Source organism: Neolamprologus brichardi, chromosome 15 (genome assembly GCF_056152115.1).
Source record: "Neolamprologus brichardi isolate AB-2024 chromosome 15, ASM5615211v1, whole genome shotgun sequence".
Classification (NCBI taxonomy): domain Eukaryota; kingdom Metazoa; phylum Chordata; class Actinopteri; order Cichliformes; family Cichlidae; genus Neolamprologus; species Neolamprologus brichardi.
Genome location: NC_142118.1, coordinates 34,451,947 through 34,473,035, shown reverse-complemented (window position 1 = coordinate 34,473,035; position 21,089 = coordinate 34,451,947). Strand labels below are relative to the sequence as shown.

The 21,089-nt window shown below is 39.3% G+C and overlaps 1 protein-coding gene across 1 annotated transcript in view; it reads right to left on the bottom strand.

Moving 5' to 3' along the window:
• Nucleotides 1-21,089, bottom strand: part of LOC102796164 (adhesion G protein-coupled receptor D2) — an 89,266-nt gene that overhangs the window by 27,110 nt on the left and 41,067 nt on the right. The window contains exons 21-22 of the mRNA XM_087852359.1: nt 19,535-19,588; nt 15,312-15,456 (exon numbers count right to left, since the gene is read on the bottom strand). Of these exons, the coding sequence (XP_087708485.1) occupies nt 15,312-15,456; nt 19,535-19,588 (199 nt within the window). The remainder of the gene's footprint in view (nt 1-15,311; nt 15,457-19,534; nt 19,589-21,089) is intronic.

The window sequence follows — 21,089 nt, the reverse complement described above, 5'->3', positions numbered from 1 at the left end:
CTGCAAGTGCTTTTTATGCAGTTTTTACAAAGCTATATGTGGAAGGAAACTGTGACCTAGGACAAGCTGATGGCATAAGATGTAAGTACAAGTCCTCCGGTTTCATATGCAAAAAAAATTATTGCGCTAGCTCACATGGTTGCAGTGCTACCAGGATTTAAAAATAGTTATGCAAAACGGAGCGTGCCCGCTCTGACCGGTTTTAAAGGGTTAAACTGATGCATTTTACAATTGAATGCAAAATGAATGAATGAATTTCATGGCAGCAACATGTCTCAGAACAGTTGGAATAGGGACAAAAAAAGGCTGTAAAAGGAAATGGCACTAAAAGAAAGCTCAGGTCAATCAGGTTAACTGGCAACAGGTCAGTAACGTGACTAGTTATGAAAATAGTGTCTTGGACAGGTAGAGTCAATTCTGCAAAAAACACTGCATCTACAAATTGTGGAACAAGCTCAGAAAAAATGAAGCTGGGAAGACTTTAAATATTTCATCTTCAGTAAATAATATCATCAAAAGATTCTAAGAATTTGAAGAAATCTGTGCACAAAAGACAACGACAAATCCATGCTGGATGCCTGTGGTCGTCAGGTCCTCATCAAGCACTACGTTAAAAACAGGCATGACTCTGCCATGAAAATCACTGCATGGGCTCAGAAACACTTCCAGAAATCATTGACTGTGAGCAAAGTTTTCTGTGCCACCCAGAAATGCAGGTTAAAGCTCTTTCGTGGAGAGAAGAAGTCATATACAGTATACTGCCAAAAGTATTTGCTCGTCTGCCTTGAGTGACATAATCCTTAGGTTTTAATATGACGTCAGCTCACCATTGGCAGGTGTAATAGCTTCAGCTCTTCTGGGAAGGCTTTTCACAAGGTTCAGGACTGTGTTTGTGGGAATTTTTGACCATTCTTTGAGAAGCACATTTGTGAGGTCAGACACTGATGTTGGATGAGAAGGCCTGGCTCGCAGTCCTCACTCAGTGTTCCATCAAGTTGAGGTCAAGGCTCTGGGCAGGCCAGTCAAGTTATTCCACACCAGACTCACTCATCCATGTCTATATGGACCTTGCTTTGTAAAGTGGTGCACAGTCATGTTGGAACAGGAATGGACTATCCCCAAAATCTTCCCACAAAGCTGGGAGCATCAAATTGCCAAAAAACCCTGTTCGACCCTACTCCATAGTCCTCCCTCACCAAACTTTACAGTTAGCACAACGTAGTCTGAAAACTACCATGCAGCTGGTAACCAGCAAACCCAGATGGGTTCATTGTATTGCCAGTGTGATTCCTCTCCAGAGAACACGTCTCCACTGTCTCTAGAGTCCAGTGGCAGCGTGCTTTACATCACTGCATGCAATGCTTTGCACTGTGCTTGGTGATGTAAGGCTCGGATGCATAAAGCTCTCTATGCACTGTTCTTGAGCTATTTTGAAGGTGGCGACCTCCGTCTCAGGCAGAGCAGGTCCCTCGTGTGCCCCGACCTCCAGTTTCGGGCTGAGCAGGCGAGTGAGCTGGTGGTGGAAGCAGAGGTTGGCACCACTATAGAAGAGGCATGACGAACCTGACCACGTTTCAACACTTTTCAGCATTTTCCTTTTAGTTCCCGTTGTTGTCTTAACACACACACGGACGCAGCTTTTCACTGGCATCCTGCACAACAACAACAACAGGACCCAGTTCACTCCTTTCAGGGGAGGCATGATGAGCTGATTGAGCTGAGGCGTATCAGCCTCCCCCGCAGCTGTTCCACGAACCACGCCACGCCACAGGCTGTCATCAAAGTAAAATTAACTTTATTTTTTCCTACATTTTCTCAGTTTAATATTTGAATGGTTTCTGTGTTGCATTGCGAGATTCACAAAAACAGATTTGCATTTTGTTTTTGTTGAAACTGTACACACTGTCCCAACTTTTTCGGAGTTATAGTTCTATAATACCTTTTGTGAAAAAACCCGATGACCTTTAAAAGAGGAGAAACCCACCAGACAGGTGAGGGAACGCAGTTTCGAAGGGGATATAGTTAGACTAGGATAAGAAAGTTTCTGATGTTGACATGCAGGAAGAGTAAGGCAGCTGCAGAATTAGAATAACTGATTAAAAACTTGAGTTATTCCTTTCACAGTTGTTTCAAAAGAGCTGACTCTGCATTGCCAACTTTTCTGGTACATTTTCCCGTCCCAGTGAAGACTGGGCACAAATCTCAACCCAACTCTAAACACACAAATAAAACATGTGAGCCCTCCTTAGCCCTCCTTAGACACATCTATAGTCATACTTCCATCCTTTCAAACATGAATGCACACAACAGAACCGTTCGTCCCGATGGACACATCTCTCGCATGCTGTTACACAGCACACCCAGTGTCCTGCTCTTACACCATCAGCAGCATCAAAAGAAGAATCTATATCCTCCCTTCTGCCTTTTTTTTTTTCATTTGAGTGACTATGAGCAGCAGTAGCAGCAGCTGCAGCCTCTCTCCCTACTCGTGCTCAGCCAGGGTAAGGCAATAGGTTTAGCAGGCGAGGAGGCGAGGCAGATTTATGGCGGTGGATGTGACCTCTGGGGCCGTAACACGGTGATGGGTGAGTGGCTCTCAACGGTAAGCTACTGGCACTTGACAAAGTGCCCGAAGCAGAATGAATTTACTTCTCTTTTCCTCAATCATCAAGCAGCCACTGCCCTGACCCCCATCCTGAATGCTATAACAAGATCTCCCATCTCACAAGGGCCTGAAAAATTTACTGTCACATCTACTTTTCAATGAGCTCAAGTGAGCACTTCTTTCACCTTCAGCGGAGCAGGTGCCGGTGTAGAGGAGGGCTAACCTGTGTGTTTTATGTGGTGTGTGTGCGTACGTATGTATGTGTGAGCGCGTGTGTGTCAGCGAAGCAAACAAACATGCATGAAGAAATTTGTGGATACACATGTTCACACATTTGCTCCCTCAATTCACCTCTAACTTATCCAAAGTTACTCTCTTGTGCATCTCAAACAATAGTATCTAAAAGTACCAAGTAACAAATAAAGAAAGAAACAAAGACACACAAGGATATACAAATCTTTAATGACCGCACACACAAGAGAACTAGTATCCCTACACACACAAGCACAGAATAAGGTTGCCAGACAGGGACACAAAGGGCACTGCTATACGGGTGTCAGTAGACACCTCTACCATTTATATTAGAAGTCAATCTACCTTATCACATCTCTTATACACACACAAGCACACACTGCAGGCATTATGAAGAGTATGTGTTTGCCAGTTTTCATCAGCTTGATGGCAGTACAGTTGGACTTAATGACCCTGATATCTTTTTTATATGCAGTCGATAAATCTTGGTGCACACACTTAAATTTCACCTTTCTTGCACTATACTGTAGTCACTGAGGTGAAATCACAGAGAATGTGACAGCGCGAAAGGCAGCCCAAAGCAAAGATTATAATAATAGTGCGGGTACGTCAGGAGCTTCATTACATCAGGTATAAATAACATGCACTTGCTTTTTCGTTCTAATTTCATCTGGTTAACAGTCAAATTTATCAATAAATAAATAACCATACACACAAACACAGGACACGCAAAAGATGAAAAGAAGAGCAGAAAAAAGGGTTCACCCTACAAGGGTGCTAAAAAAAATATAGGACAACTAAAGAGCAGGTGCAATGCACGGTGTCTTTGTATTTATACAGACTTTGCACAAACTTAATAGCACTAAATTTCAGTTATTAATGGGAACATTTTGAAGTCTCTGTAAAGGATAAAAATAGGCCAAATGGCTTTTATCAGTCGGTCTTTGCTGTAGACTTAATCTCAAACTGATGGTGACTTGACTACTGGAAAACACTGACACCGTTGGCCTTTGCTCCAAATCATTTTCATGTCCTTCTTTACAGATTTCATTTCCATTCAATGATGAATTCCCAAACAGAAGAGGTGACGTAAGGGCAGATTAAAGAGCAGAGCAGCTAGGTTCCAGTTCACAGCAGTGTAAGATTTAAATGGTTACAAATTGGTTTGAATGGCAAACTGTTGATGGATATAACTGTTACCACACCAATCCATAAACAGTGTATTAGACCAAAAAAAAGGGTTATGCCTGTGGTTAATTTTCTCAAATGCAGTCTTTAAAATGTCATAACTAATTCAGTCACTTTTCTTTTATGAGCCCACTCTCACCCACTGGGATAATGTTATCATGATGAGCCAATAAAAATCAATGATTAAACATGTGTAATTTTCCAGAGACAATGCATTAAAATTTATTGTCTCTCTCTCCCTCTCCCTCTCTCTAGCGAGCCATTACATCAGCTCTGGAGCAGCAGACACTCTGCAGCTTACAACTGAAAATAAAGGACAGCATTAAAAGCTATTCGGTAAGCCACTGTAAAATTGATCAAGCTATAAAAGCTGCTACGTCCTTGCCTCCCTCTGCTGTCCAGCTGCTCCAAACCCAAAGATGGCAGCATGATTGTGGAGGAGAGAAGTTGGATAAAGGACCACAGAAAAGAAAGACACCAAAACTAAGACACAAAGATTTTTTTTTAAAGGTGAAGAAAGTTATAAAAGGAGATAAGATGTATGTAAAACACATATATATACATATACATATACATATACATATATATACGTATATATATATATGTATACATATATATATATATACGTGTATATGTATATATATACATATGTATATATACGTATATATATATATATATACGTGTATATATATATATATATATATACACATATATATATATATATACGTATATATATATATGTACATACACATACATGTATATAGGTCTATAATCTATAGTCTATAATCTATAATAGATCATATGATGATGTGATTTATTTGCTGATTGAGTTAAACAGCATAACTGGCTAGTCGCTATGTTTAACACAGCCAGGCATACAGTACACTTCCCTACAGTTTTTACACATTTCCAGTCTTCTTTATGTCGCTTTTTATTTGTTTTTGTGTAAAAGTTGAACCAAACAAAGAAACTGTAATGCACTAGGTCAGCACCTTTATTTAGCTGCCCTGAAAACTTGATCCTCTACAGTTCAAATTCAGTTGTTTTAAAAACTTTTCTTGTACTATGCGTATTATTTATTTTTTCTATTTTAATTTGTCTAATGTATCTCTGCTTCACTTTTTCTTCCTGTCCCTTGTGCTGCTGTAACCAGTGAATTTCCCCTGTGTGGGACTGAATAAAGTCTGTGTGTATGCCTCCTGTAGGTCATTAGAAAGAATGCAGGTTTAGGGCACACTAGCACTGGCATGTCATTGACTTAGTCCATGTCTAATATAATTAGTATATAATTAGTACAGCAAGTATGTCAGCATATCTATGATGTGGTTACACTTCAGGAACTTGAAAATGATTTTACAGGGTTAGGTTTAGTCTGTTAAATGTTATTTTTGTGTGTCACAACAATGACCAAGTTCACAAGATCACTGCAAAACTAGAAGTAAAGAAATAAAAGGATAAAGTGCAACTCTATATAGACACTTTCATGTCATCTTCTTTACTTTCCGATCCAAAAACATTTCACGGCACTGCAAAAGCAAGACATGCTCATACTACCAGCTAGTTAAGAAGAACATGGTCTAAAAATTGTGCAATGCTCAGCAATAACCCCGGGGACTTGTCGTTTGAGAATCAGTATAAATGGTATGCTACTTGGGCCTTTCTATTGTAGCTCTAAAATTAGAAGAAATGAGACAAAATTCCACTAGCTACGAGTGTTGCTGTTGGCTCAATCAGTGGCAGTGGCTCGGCAAACTGCGTTTTTCTTTTAACTTTCAATTCTCCTAAGCATCCGTGCTTCACAGCCCCTAGGGCTATTGCCTTTCTCAATCTGTCCCTGGAGAGGCAGGAGTTATGGTCCCTGTCGATTGAGGAGAAAGGGATGTTATTCCCCTGTCACCTCCTGGTCTCGCCGCCATCCTCCCTGCCCTGATCTACGGCCTAACCTCCCCACCCCCACCCCCTTACTGCCTTCCTCTCTCCCTTTTCCCCACTTTGCTTTGTCGTAAGCTAGCGGCTATGTCGTTGCCATCGGCGGTTTAGATTGGGATGATGGAAAAATGTTCTGAGGGAGGTGGCGAAGGAGCACGATGGAAGTAGTGGTAAATGCTTTAGCACTATGCTAAGATACTTTCAGAAAAGATTGGTTTGTGTGATGTGTAATGTGTGTAAACATACATTAAAATGTGCGTGTAAAAAGAGAAAGTGTGGAAATCCATTCACCCATCGATTTTCTCAACTATGTTTGCAATTCAGGGACCCAGCTGACTTTGGATGAGAGGCAGAATATACCCTGGATAGGTCACTAACTAATGGAAACATACAGCTTCTAATTTAGGTTGATTTTGCATAGAAGAAACTACTCCATATTGTGGCTCTGCTTTATGAAATGCACACTTACTGGAGCACAGTGTACCCTCTTTGCTGGGAGGGGGTAGAGGTAACCTACAAAACAGCCTGACCCAGGGGAGGTGACCTACGTCTGGCCAAATGCAGGACCTTGAATGACACCCTTGATAGTGGAGCAGTGACAGGGTTAAACATAAAGGGCATTTAGCTGACGATTAAATGTGGCGGGTGCCGACTCTATGTCACAGGAATCCCTGAAGATTTGGTTTCATGTTGGACAGCTGATTGCTACTGAATTAAATCAATCTAATATTTTTTTCAGGTGTCTTGGTTTGATTGATCTCATTTAGGTTTACTTGAACTATTATGCTCTTTGACATCATAAACTAAAATATAATATTACACATTTACACATCGTGGGATTGCAGAGCAGCCAAAGATGTGAAAATGCTTTCAGGGGATTCAACAGCAAAAGAGTCACACGTGACTCATCGCTAACAACTAAAGCATCTGCATGCAGCAATCCTTCAAGACACAAAGACTTGGCTGTGTTGAAATTCGACTGGACAAGTTCGCATGGGTGTTTCAGTGTGCGCGATATGAGTTTAATTTGTGGTTTGGAAAAAGTTTCCAGCGAAACGTCTTTGTAGTTTAGCGTACTCGAAAGAGGCAATAAAACCCAACAAACTGCTGGCCCAGTGAACATCAGTGCAGCTGACACAAGACCAACAGAGGACTCAAACCCATTTCCATACTGACCAGTGTTCCTTTCTTGAATTATTATGCACCTTAAGCAAATCTTAGGTTTGTGAGGGTCTCTCTGGGTGAAGGAATAAATAAATAAGCAGATAAATAGATGAATAACCCAGAGGAATGGGAGCCCGTGCAGCTTGGCCATCCATCATATATCCTATTACCCCACACTCAGCGGCTCCTGCAGTATGTATAATGTAGTCAACCTCCATAAGCAGATACAAATTCAACTCTTTTCCTCCTCAATTTGTTATATCTGACAACGCCACAGCTTGTGCCGTGTTGTTTCTTTGAATTATGAATAGATTCTCTCCACCAGACTTTCGCCTGCGCATGATAGCGTGGAGCTGTTATGCAGAACAGCTGTGGAAAACAAATTCGTAAAGCTTGGAACGCTCGGTAGCGGTTGGGCGAATATGCATAAACAGTTGCGCTTAAAGCCACTTAAGAACAACCAAATGGGTTCAATATTTCATCTCGGGGTTTCTCTTATTGGGTGTGATAAATAACAAAATGTCAGGATGTAATACAAGTTCAGGAAATGCAGTTGTTTAAGTGTTTCAAATGGCCTAAGAATTTCCAAGAGATTTTTTACATAGAAAAGCGACAGCACGGAAGCGGAGCAGGTCACACAGAGGCGGAGCAGAAGAAAGATGAATGCCAGTTAACAAATCAGATGCAAGAGCATGAGTGAGAGAAACCGAGTTGGAGAGAGGAAGAGGAATGTAAATACGTGGCAAACTGACCGCTGGCTGTTTGTTTGGGTATTTACACTGCGAGGCTACAATCAACTCCTCAAAGCTTTAGCCCACATGACAGGACACATTTCAGGGCCACACATGCTCTAAACATCCAAACCAACGAGCCAAGTCTCAGTTTGCACAAACACACGTGCACGCACAAGCACACACCAAACCCCAAAGACTTATCCAGTTATTCGTCTATCACTTCAAAATCTCTTCAAAACTGATACAAGGGAAATACAATTGAATTCATGCACACAGAGAGAGGAAAGGAAGGTAACTTGTGAGGAAGTGATTTTTTTGGGGGGGACTTGGCTGAACTTTTGAGCCCTGTTTGGTTAAAGCAGATGTAGAATTAGCACACATCACTTTGCATCAGCGAGACGTTGAACACAAGCTGCCGTTCAGAGGCCAAATACCTCTCTGTCACAGAGACACATGCATGCACACCTCTCCTCCAGGATCTGTGATTTGGTTGTGGCAATTATCAATTTGATATCAATGGATTCTTCTTCTTCCTGAAGTAGATTTGGTGTCCCCAAAGAAAAACTAAGTCAAAACAGAGCTAACACCAGACACACACTTGAGCTATTTAAGTTTGTCTTATAAGTGGAAAAATAAACAGTAATTACAAACGGCCTGTATGCAAGGTGCAAGGATATCATAACTTGACATTATGAAAAGCTGTAATCGCATTTCAATTCATTTTACACAATCTGCAATCAAGGAAATCGTAATTCATTTTGACAGATTTACATATGCACATCTAACTAAAACAAAAGACGTGCAGAAATGAAAGGGTCAAACAGGTGTTTGTCACTAGCAGCTTAGATGTTGTTTAGTTGAGCTGTGTCAGATTTAACATTTGTAAATGTTAAATAAGCTTCCATATATTTAAACTGCTGTTCATAATGTAATGATACAGCTACTAATGTTAACATTGTTGTTTAACAACACGTGAATTAGCCTTTTATTTGTGAAATTATCATGACATTGGCAGTCATTGGCCTATAGACGTGGTCATGCAAATCCAGAAAGCGATCCTACAGCAATCACCCACGTGAAATTGAAACATGCTGTCATTCCACAAGGGAATATTTCAATTTTTTTGTGCATTTCTGGAGCAGGGGATCCTGTTGCATGTCAATGAACTGAGCTAAACATGCATGACAAGTGATGGTGTCCGGGTGGAGGGATGTAAGGGGGAGACAACCCTCTGGTAATGTCTGTGTGATCTGTGTGTAATCTGCAGAAGATGCATGCAATATACCGCCACACCACTTTCTATTAACAAGGCCCCTAATTGCAAGATATACTGAGAAACACATGTTCTAAAAAGAGGAAGAGAAATGGGTGTCAGATGTCAGCAATGTGCAGGCATATGGTTCCTACAAGTAAGGTTACTCAAGCTGGAAACGACACCAGAAATATGGTTTACTATTATAAATTTATAAGACTGCACAACACTTCATAACACCTTTTCTTCATTATAGTCACCTGGAAAGCAAAAGAATTTGGGGGCAGGTGACCCATCAGTTTCTCTTTGTTTATAACTGAGCCTGTAGGTTTTAAATTAAAATTACATCAGACCTTTAGTAAAATCTATAAGTGCACAACTAGAACTGCAATAAAAATACATTGAGAAATAATTACATATTAACTGGACACAAAAAAGAGTGACAAAGCCATAGAAAGCTCTATAATACAGTCCACTGAAGCAAAGGAGACCCAACAGAAAAGCTAAATAACCTCTGAGTTTCGTAACACGAACCACCAAATAAAAGATGACCAATTGTCTGTCTTTGCTGAATACGATTCTTTAACAAAGTAAAGAGATGACGTGACCTAGTGACCTACCATTACTTCGCAACCTTCCACACAGCTATTACGTGGGGCCTTCTGATCAAAAACTTACGCCAACATCTGCACATCTCTTTTGGTTCCAGTCTCCATACTTCACTCCCTACTCCCCTTTTGTTCCTTCATCACGTGCATGTCCTTCTTTTGCGCTCGTGGAAAATACTTGCTTTACTTTCCGATTTCTCACTGAATATCACTCCTTAACATAACTCGCTGTCTGCTTTGAATATGTGTCCCAATCATGCAGAAATTTACACCCACTCAGAAACAATTACTACTTGACCGTATATATGTAAGATACCAGTATCACTCAGCAGATCCAATGGTTATTGTTAGAAAAAAGAAAATTATCTGTTTGTTATTTGTACCTTAATGGAATACATAATCATTAAAAAGTTGTCACTTTATAAAAAAGCCAGATTTTTTTTATTTTATGAATTTATTACTGATTCAACCAAGCATTAGAAATGCCTTCTTGTCACTCTGAGAAATGGATCAACTACTATATTAGCGTTTTCACAGCATCACACATTCTGTGTTAGAACAGTAATAATAGAAGTTACAGCAAGAAAATAATAGCAATGTAGTGGTGTATGAGTTCTTGGCCAACAACCCAAGTCCCAATAAATCACATGCAGGTGATTGCATTTGCAGTGGACTTCATAGCACAGCAGCAAATTGGAAGAGCACCAAATGGGCTAAGTAATAATATCTGACACTCCATTATTTCTACAGTTGTGTTACATCAAAAACATTATGTTTTTCCTGCTCAGTTTAATTTGTCTTGGTGCATGGCAGGTTCAGTCATGTAACTGTGGCATATAGACTGTATATACTGTGCCCCATATGAATAAGAGACGCAGTAATACTGCTGAGGATCATGTAGATCAGCTGCAAAGGAAATGCTATAAATCACAGTTTGAGAGGTGCACAGAACAGCAACAAGGAGCAATAACTCACAGCATATGTACTTTTCAAATATGAATATCATTATTGTAAGTGTCATAAACTCTTACCCACATAATATTTATCTACTCAAGACCTAGATTGTAATATGATGCTCGATTGTCCTACGTCCTCTAACGACACATGGTTAGCGACAAAAGGACTAATTCGCTGATGGACATTTTCTAATACAGATCATAAATCATGAGGCTAACAATTAACAATGAGTAAATAAAGGTGAAAGATTCTTTCCTATTTTTAGGTCAGCAATCAAATTTGACACAATTTTGCATTTTTTGCCAATAAAACCAGTTTCCTTTAATTCACTTTTTTCTACTAAAGCAAACATTTAGATGTCACTGGATTAAAGAAAATCATAAGGAGCCTCTTCAAGTAAATCAACAACGCATTGTTTACTCATTCTAAATATATCTGTACAGACTTATATTCTACCACTATCCTAATAATATGAGAATCTATTAGGATACAGGTTATATAAAGAGTATACTCTATTCCAGGGGTCGGCAACCATGGGCACACGTGCCACAGCTGGCACACTAAGGGTTAACTGATGGCACGAGCCCGACATGCAGTGAATTAATCTGAGAGGGTGCATTAAAAAATAAATGGCCGGGCCAGCGGTACACATCGCAAATTAGCTTGCATACACACATTAGTTGTGCAGCTTCTTAATGACAGTATCTTAGCTAACATCCCCAACTACCAGATTCAACTTGTAATTGGCTAAAAATAACTTAGCCTACCGGTGGGAGGGATGTTGCTAGCTGGCAGTTTTTTCAAGCAATGTTGAAATTTCCACATTCTGACACTTCAAATGCATCATGAGCTGTCCGCTCAGCGCAGCATCAGCACCGCGGAAATACACGGATACATCTGTAGACTTGAGGCAGAATTCACAGTGCGTTTTCAGGACTTTCAGGTGTTTGGACCAATGTTTTTATTTTCTGATCAAACCAGAAAATTTTAATGAGCAGCTGGTTTTGTCTCGCATTAACTGACTGGACACAGAGGACATTGAAATGCAGCTGATTGAACTGAAAAGCTCGAGTCTGTGGGGGTCAAAGTTTGCAGCTGGAATCCACAGCTGTGCGTGTTTGTGGAGCTTCCATTTTCACCTGCTGGACATCACTACCTGTAAAGTTTAACTGTCTTCAGAACAATGCAGAGGCCTTATTGACAGTATTTGGCTCTACATATCTGTGTGAGCAGATTTTCTCTCAGACGAAGGGCGTCTTCAGGTATCCGTCTGAATGCTGGACACTCGGAGACCTGTGTCTCTGAGTGGGAGACCAGAGATACACATTAACATGTGTATCTCTGTATTAACAAACATGCCATATTGGCCCAGTTTATTTTTCTTATTATTGTTGTGAGAAGACCATAAATAGCATTTGTATTTTCTGTTGTACAGTTCATTTGCTGTTATGGAGTTCTTGTTATGGATAAAAAGTGTGTTTCAAATATAGCTAATAACTATTCGCTGATAGCTGCCAGCATCTGCGAACAAATATAATTCTATAAAGTTGTTCTATATAGTGTGTAACTGTTAATATAGAGCGTTATTAAAATTTATTGCTAATGCAATTATATGGCACATTGACTTCTGACGAGATTTTAGATGGCACTCATCATCAGAAAGGTTGCCGACCTCTGCTCTATTCTAAATGGAAAAATCTGCCTAATTCAGACATTTCCAATACACAAAATAACCCCAGCTGATACATTTTGGTTGGGGAAGGGGCCTTGACTGACAACTCAAAGGTACTGGCCTTTTCATGAGTCCCTGGGTGGGTCACTGGAAGGTGCCCCATCCGCGGACTCCACTGTCATGTTCACGTACTACATGAGAAATAACAGTGGAAAGCCCTTCTGTTATTAGGCTTTTGTCCCATGAAAGTTTGCCTATAATACAATGCTCAGTCCTGGCAACAGGATAATCTGGACTACAGATCAATAAATAATTTTGTAATTGTATCATCAGTTCTACAGTTTTATGTCTTGGACATTCAGCTGAAGCGAAGACTTTCCACTGATCACCACCTGGTGGTGAGTTGGATCAGGTGGCGGGGAATGATGCTGTACAGGCCTGGTGTATAGTGCAGGTGCACTGGGAGCATCTTGCAGAGGACCTAGTCTGGAAGGTGCCTGTAGGATCTTAAGAATCGTATGGCTCCAGCAAATGAGGTAAAGTCTAAAAGTCTAGAGATGAGGGGGGGGTGGCTCACCCATTACTGTGGCTGAGGTCAATGAGATAGTTAAAAAAAACTCTGGTGGCTGAGTCACTGGGGTGGATGAGATTTGAGATTTGACCTGAGTCCCTTAAGGCTCTGGATTTTGTGGGGCTGACACAAATTTACAAGAGAGACCTGTTTCAGAAAGCATAATAAAAAATGATAGTTGATTTTTGAATATAAAAAACCTATAATCTGTCTGAAGTGTCTGAAATGCTTTATTTTATATCTAATAAATATAGAATATATGAAAGTTTACTTTTTAGAATTAAATTATTACAAATTTAAACTTTTTTATTTGGGCATAAGTAGAAATCGATGACCTGTGGAGTTTTGGTGATTTTGTTGTCCTAAGCCTCCAAATAGAAGAAAGCACTTTTAAAAGAAGGCTGTCTTGTAGAGATTGTAGAAGGTCTTCTAAAGATTGTAAGGTTATCAGTTTTGCTTCTAACTTGTAGAGTCCATGCCATGTCAAATACATAATTACATTATATTCACAAATATATTCCCATATAAGTACATTCACAAGTCTTAAACTGTTGGCTTCAATACTGTCTACTTTTTAGTAAACAGTAAAAGAAAGTGAGCAAAAAGAATAAAAATGACAGAGTGAAACCTGAGATTGACCTCTACCGCTTTCTTACCCTTCTTTGAAACTGGTATCGCCGATCTTTTCAACAATAAAAGGAGTTTCAACCCTGCTGAGTGCAGCATGGGTCAGGCAGCTAGATTGAATCCAGGGTGTCTGGTTAGTGTTAGAGTTTAACAGAATACTTTAGATGTCTGATTTCACTCAATAGGGCCAGCCGCTACTCTCAGATTGAGAACGCTTTGCGGTAATGCCTTGCAGATATGCTAGTGGGGGAATATACTTACACTGCTGCAATCAAAACTACAGATCATCTGGCATGGGATCGCACAAGTTGCAACACCAAACCTTCAGACCTATAATCCAGGTCCAAGTATAGTGATGTCCAAGTTTCAATATATGCACTGAGGTCATTGTATTCTTCCTCAAAATAATGTGATATGAATCAAAGGCATGAGGTACACTTCCAGGGTGTCGCACTAGTATAGAGATGGCATTATTTTTCTTGTAGTAGACAATATGATGATATGCGAGACTCTTAAAACTTAAAGTGTCTTTTGTTTCTTTGCAAATGTAAAATCTGAAATTTTTCATCAATTACTCATCAATGAATTCATGTGGCTTTCAGACCCAATGCAATATGGAATCAATTCAACTGGACACTGATCAGGGGTGTTGGTAATAATGGGTTAAGAGTGCAGCGTTGTTCCCATTGCCCCTTAAAAAACATGGAAAAGCCTTTTAATTTGAACTGCATGCATAGATTCCATACCATAATGAAGACGAAACTGATTGGATGGCTGTTGCACCCCAAGGATTTAGTTTGGTTTTAATTTATAATCTGTGCACAGAAGATAAACCTTTAGAGTCTCGTATTCAATAACACCCCATCTTCACATCTTTTGGCTGCCTATTTTGCCACCCTTCCCCCTCTAAACAAGTCACTCTCACTGCTTCCTTAGAAAAAATCTTTCAAAAAGCTTCTTCTATTCTTGTACTGAAGTGTTCAGTGAAAATTAAAGTCCTTCACTTGAAAACTTCTATTGCTGAGCAGAAAATTTCGACAACCAAGGCTACAGGTGCTGCCGTCTTAAAAAGATGAAGTACAAAGACACACGACCAAGAAAATATTTCATTCTATAGAAATGAAAATTTCATTCAAATAACAAAAATAATAATATTTTTTTAAAGAAATCACAGAATAGCTGACCTTCCTTGTTCTTTTTAAGTGATGGTGGGTTGGTTGTGCTTTTTGAGAAGTAAGGCCAGCAGATTAATAAAATTAGCAAGCAATATTGTTACCTGCTATTATGTTTAGCTCCAAAGACTGCATGCTATTGCACATCTTTTGAGAAAAACTAGAAAAGATTGTGTGGAAAACTGAATCAGAGAAGGCTTTGCTTTTTTTACAACAGCCAAACAAAAGGGCAACTGTATTACATTTTAAAGTGATCCAAAAAAAAGACAAAGATTACTATTTAAAGCAATACAACACAGTAACTGCTTTACATTTCTCTAGGTGGAATCATTATGCTGGAAATGCTTTTACAGTTTAAATTGAGACAAAAGTCTTTTTTAAATGATTTTTTTAGTTAATCAGAAGAAACAATAGAAAGTTTCCTTCATGACTGCCAACTATACATGCACCATGATTGGTCTTCAATATTTACCACTTATCACTGCAAATCATTTTTGGACATTACAACTTCTCTCATTTTTTACTTTTCAAGGATTGTGAACTCCACTTACAGTTGCATGACACTTGAGTCAGAGCTCACCTTGGCTGTTCTCTTCCTGCATTGCCGGGCCTAGCGTGGTGCTGCAAGCATAGCCTTCCTCTTCCTGGCTTGGAGTCGTTCCAAGTGGGAAACTGACAGGACGAGAGTTGGTAACTGAACTGGATGGTCGGGAACTGGCACAGTTCTATAAGATATAAGAAAGCAGTATCATCAGCAGCTTATTAATTGCCCATTAGTGATACAAATTAGTTATATATACTTTTTTAAATTGCAATTATCATCATTCTTATGTTGCTGCCTTGTGTACCTATTCCACTTGGCACTGTTATGCATTTAAAATATTAAAGAAAAGTACTTTAACAGTACTTTCAAGAAAAACTGGAAAATAAATACATAAACATATATTAGGAAATGTGTACTAAACTCAGATGGACGAGTGGTAGATATTTCATGTTCAATTATGCCTTTTTTCCCTTGATTACCCCTAATCACGATTTCGAAAAATCATATAGGCTATTGTTACGTACTGTGTTATTCTTCCCCTCAGTGTGGCCAGCAAGCTAGAGCAGCTGATGTAGAAAAGTAAGTGAAAGAGCTCTTTGTTTTACACCATGCACATGCATCTTCCATCCAGACCAAAATAAACTGCAATCACACAAAACCCACTTATTTGCACGGCTCTCAAACGGAGTTTTGGGGTCAAGGAGGCCAACGACAGGGTTCCAGGGTTTTCTAAGTCTTGTACTGTACTATATCAGACTGGAATGTCTTTTATACCCTGCTCTTCTGTCTTACTGCAAATAGAAAAAGGCAAATGCATGCACTGCAACATGTCATTGTCACTTTAACCAGCAACATAAATAAATGGCCTTTTTTATTAAAAGTATTTTGATCAACACATATTTTTGTGCTACCAGATAAAGACAAGAAAGGAAACACCAACACCAAATTCTAGTCCCATTCATTTTTTTTCTTTTAAATTGTAACTTCTACATGTAGCTTCCTATGTCTTGTCAAAACTTGAATTAAGATCAAAAAAACGAATCCACTTCCAATTTATATTATATATTTCAGTGATGTCAGGGGCACGGAGCACTAAGGGGGGGGTTGTTTTTTATTTGGGTCCTACAACTGACAGCTTTATTTCACAAAGCAATCTGGCTGTGAGTGTACAAGAAGGTCAGGGTGGGTCAAGAGGTACGAGGTATCAAACAGACAGGCGACACTGTTCAAAGTGGCTGCGTGTATGTGTGTGTGTATAAAACTGTGCTCCCTGGGGTCAAACAAGAAAACAACGCTGTTTGAGATCCACACCCAAGTAGAGGAAAAGGGCTAAAGAGGTCAGCAGTGGTGTGGAATTAAAGAGGGGATAGTGTGTGATTAGGTTTGGTGGAATTTATACAAGAAGCTGTCAAAGTAGGTGGTTCTCCCTGTGCTTGTGTGGTTTTTCTCCATGTGCTCCAGCTTTCTCCCACAGTTTACAACCATGTATGGCAGATTAATCGGTCGTTCTAAATCTAGCCACCTGCAAATTCTTCAACGATAGCAGACTATAGCAAGACCAATGACTTTTAAAGTTAAATATTGCAACACCAGGGAAAAATTATGTGTTTTTGCCAGACCGTCATACAGTACTGTCTAAAGGTTTGAGCCAACACTCATTTCCACTGAACACTGACGTATGAATCAATAAAGTATTAAAAAAAAGCATCTGAAGCACCTGAATAATGAACCAGTGATGTGTCTACACATAACAGGAAGAAAAATACTAGTAAATAAATATAACTTAAATACTTACTGGCAGCAGGAACAAAAATGTTCCAATTTCTCTAAATGAAATGGAAAATACCAAGAAATACTACGGAAAATTCTAAGAGAGCTATTAGCCAAACACTTAGCATATCTTAGCACAGTATGCAGTGTGTCCTTGAGGAAACTAGACTGGTGGGGGTCACAAGTGGCAGGCCTAAAACACTATCTACAGCTGATGAAAGCATGAACATTATGTCCTTAACCCCTTAATGCCTAATATATCATATACGGGTTTTGTGGGGTTTTTGAGACTTCTATATCATTGGTGTGGGTTTTTTCTCCCCTGAAAAAAATAATAGATTGGATGATACGTTAAGCTATAAATTATTTAAGAAATAGAGAAAAAAAATCCAGCAAAGCCCTCACATAGGCTCTAAGAGATACATCTGGCCCTTTATCTCCTGCTCTCCTGTTTGCTGAAGCCTCATCAGACATGGTCTTACTAGAAAATTGACTGTGACAAAACCACTATTAAGAAGTATTACACAAGATAAAGCTGGCTGATGAATCCAAATTTAAAATTGTGGGTTCAAATAGTTCAATAGATAAACAGGGAGGTATAAAACATGGTGGAGGCTCTGTCATGGTTTGAGGCTGAATTTCAACTGGTGGTGGTAGAGACTGTTCCACCATTCATGGAATTCTAAACACAGAAAAGTACAGTCACATAATCTGGAAAGATGTGATTGGCAACAGCTTCATTGTTTAGCATAAGAAACACAATGCCAGTGCAGTAAAAGCATAAGAAATGACAAGCTTGCTTATGAGAGTTCAGGCTGCGTTGAAAAGTAAAGATAGTGAAACCAAATATCCACTTTCAAACCCTGTTTTTGCCTTATATACTTTTTTCCATTTATTTTTGCATATTTCAAGAAATCTCTATACACATTTCCCCTTTTCCTCGCAAAATATAAAGAAATGATGGGTGGATCAAGGCTTTTGCAGAATACTGTGCATTTATACCCTTTGCACTGTTTAGAGACACTACATGACTGTACTAACATATATTCAGCCTAGAGATGAAGGCATATTCCAAAAGTCAGTACTGCGGTGGCTTTGACATAACTCGGCGTAGTACTGGCTACGTTTAATGTTTTTACAATAAAGGTATAAGAGGACAATGAAAGCTCAAAATGGTCTTTTTTTATTTAAATAACCACTTTCAATTCCTAAAATGAATTTATTGTGAATCATCCTTTTCGGGGTAAATCTTCACTCATGAGTAATGCAACATATAAGTCCCTCTATCTCTGAAGAACCATTTGTCTTCAAATGACCCCATATGCAGTAACACGCTGAAGCCTCTTTATCCCTCACCCGGCAAGGCACAATACCCAATCCTATGTTTTACAACAAGGGGATATATAGGGGCATGTGCGGTCATCTAGAGCCAAATGTCTCCTATCTAACCAAAGGACAGGTAGATACAGTATTTCAAGCAGGATTTATGGCACAAGATAGCATTAGCTAAAAACTGTCAGGCAGCGGTGATGGCTAAAAAACGCATTCTGATAGCGGAACCCAGCAGGATTGGAAAATTGCCGCCACAGAAGGGAGAGGAAGCAGTAAAAATGATGGTAGATGGGGGGGGGGGCTCACTGATAACATGAGCAACCAATATATCAGATTGCACCAGGAGGCAAGTCCCCCCCAACCCCCCCAAACACACAACCCCATTGCATAGACATGCATACAGGGAGACATGCAGAAAACATTAATTAACCAACTTATTTATTGCATTCCTTTTTTATTATAAGGTGGGTCACATATGTGGGTTAGAGTGCAGAGGAAGGCGCGGTGTGGTGTGCTCCAATGGGAGCAGAGGCTTTTCATGCACATGCACCTGTGTATGCAATTGCAAGATGAGGTTGGAGATAAGTTTAATGAGAGTTTGTCAAGGCGTTAAGGTTTGCAATCGTATGCGTGTCTGACATGTGCATGTTTGTGTGTGCTACAGACTTGGGACTACTTTTAATGTCCTTTGGTTAGGCTATAATCTCCCAAGACACACACACACCAGAGACACACGTGCAGCATCCCACAATTTCAGCCAAACGGCGTCCACCAAGGTATAAATACTGGCCTGACACTTTAATGTCAGGGGACGGCTTGTCCTGGATTAGAAACTTGTAACCCACCGTGGAGCTTGACATTGCTACGATGAAGGTGCTGCAATGGGGAGAGTGAGGAGGGCAGGGAAGGGGGGGTTATTATGGGTGTATGTTTGATGTATAAGGGCATCTAACACGGACTGTCGACTAGTGAGCCGATGTAGAGACTCTTTGTGGCATTGCTGTAGTAGGAATTTTTTTTCTTTCTTTTTTTCATGAGAAGCGAACGCTGTAAGGAAAATTGAGTCTGTCACACCAGTGTTTATCACACACACACACACACAACAGAATAAAGACGTGCACACACACTTGTTCACAGGAAAATGGAAGATTACATACTGAAAAATTAAGCGCTTTTCTCCTCTCCTTGATCCTGTTGACCGTGCTTCGAACCTGAAAGAAAGACACAGAGAATGGGAGCAAAAGAGATAACTGCAGCGCGCGCTGAATTAAGACAAAATATCTTCCACAGCAAACACCTGCGAGTATGCAAAGTGTAAAAATGGAGAAGAGAGAATAAAATGTGGAATGGAAGGAACATATTTTGAGGGTTAGTTTGCAGACACTGACACGCAGTGGTTGGGATAGTGTATGTGTGTGCGAGAGGGTGCTCCAGCATGTCCCAGCGGCTAATGGGACTTGAAAGTGACACATAGAGCTGGCAAACTAAGGAGACGACTTCAAGCTATCATCTGTCAACACAGAGCGCCGGGACCAACAAATGGGAGCTATTGGAGGAGAAGGGACTGCCCTAGCAGAACAGATTACATTTTTACACTCAGATGAAACAGTGTACTGCACACCTTCATTTAACACATAAAATACCAGACAGAAGTTGATATATATATATATATATATATATATATATATATATATATATATAGTACTAGAACTGCTTTGCTTCAATTACATTTTGCTAATTTCTCAGTACAGTGAAATAAATATTACAGGATACAAAAATTAATACTTACATTTTTTCTATTCCTATACTTTATTAAACCAACTTTATTCTTTAATTTCTATTGGGGCGCTGTTTAGAGGTGGGAATCACCATACATCCCACGATACAATATTATCACAATACTTAACGCACGATACGATATTATTGCAATTTTTAAAAATATTTTGCGATATTCAGATTCTGTACATAAAGGTAAACTTTATCAATATTCATTTTATCTAATATCAAAGTCTCACACTCAGTCTCTCTTTTCAGTCAGTTTTATTGTTGACAAACTGAACGGTTTGTATTACAGTCTAGTCCAACTTAACTGAATGCAACCATCTTATAGCTATTCTGAACTATGCAGTTTATGAAAACTATGCAGCCCATTCAGCAACTGAAGAATTTGAAAGTAAATTAAAACAAAATATAATTTTACATTAAATAAAAAAGTTTTAAACTTAAAATAAAACATGTCTTAAATTAAAATAAGTAAACTGTCATGTTTATTGCTGCCAAAAAACAAGTTAAACACATTTGGACAGTGAAGGAATGTCAGGATTCTTGCTCAGAAAAAGGATCAACATGCTCTGAAGTCAGAGCACAAAAACTTTTTTTGTAACAAAATATCGATTTCTGCTGTCCCTGTATCGATACATTATTAGCCAACAAAATATCACGATACTACACAGTATCGATTTTTTCCCCCACCCTAGCGCTGTTATTATTTTGTTATTAAAATTTCTTTAACTGTTTACTAACAAAATACTAATAAATAAGTAAATAAAAATAGGTTAAAAAATTGCTGGTAGCTCAGTTATTCCTATCTTCTTCAAAATCCTCTGGTACTTGTGAGAGTGAGCGTGTGGATGTTTGCGTATGCGTGCGCGCTCTTGTGTTTGTGCCCTCTGTCAGCGCTAACTGTAAATTTGTATCGGCTGGGCACTTATC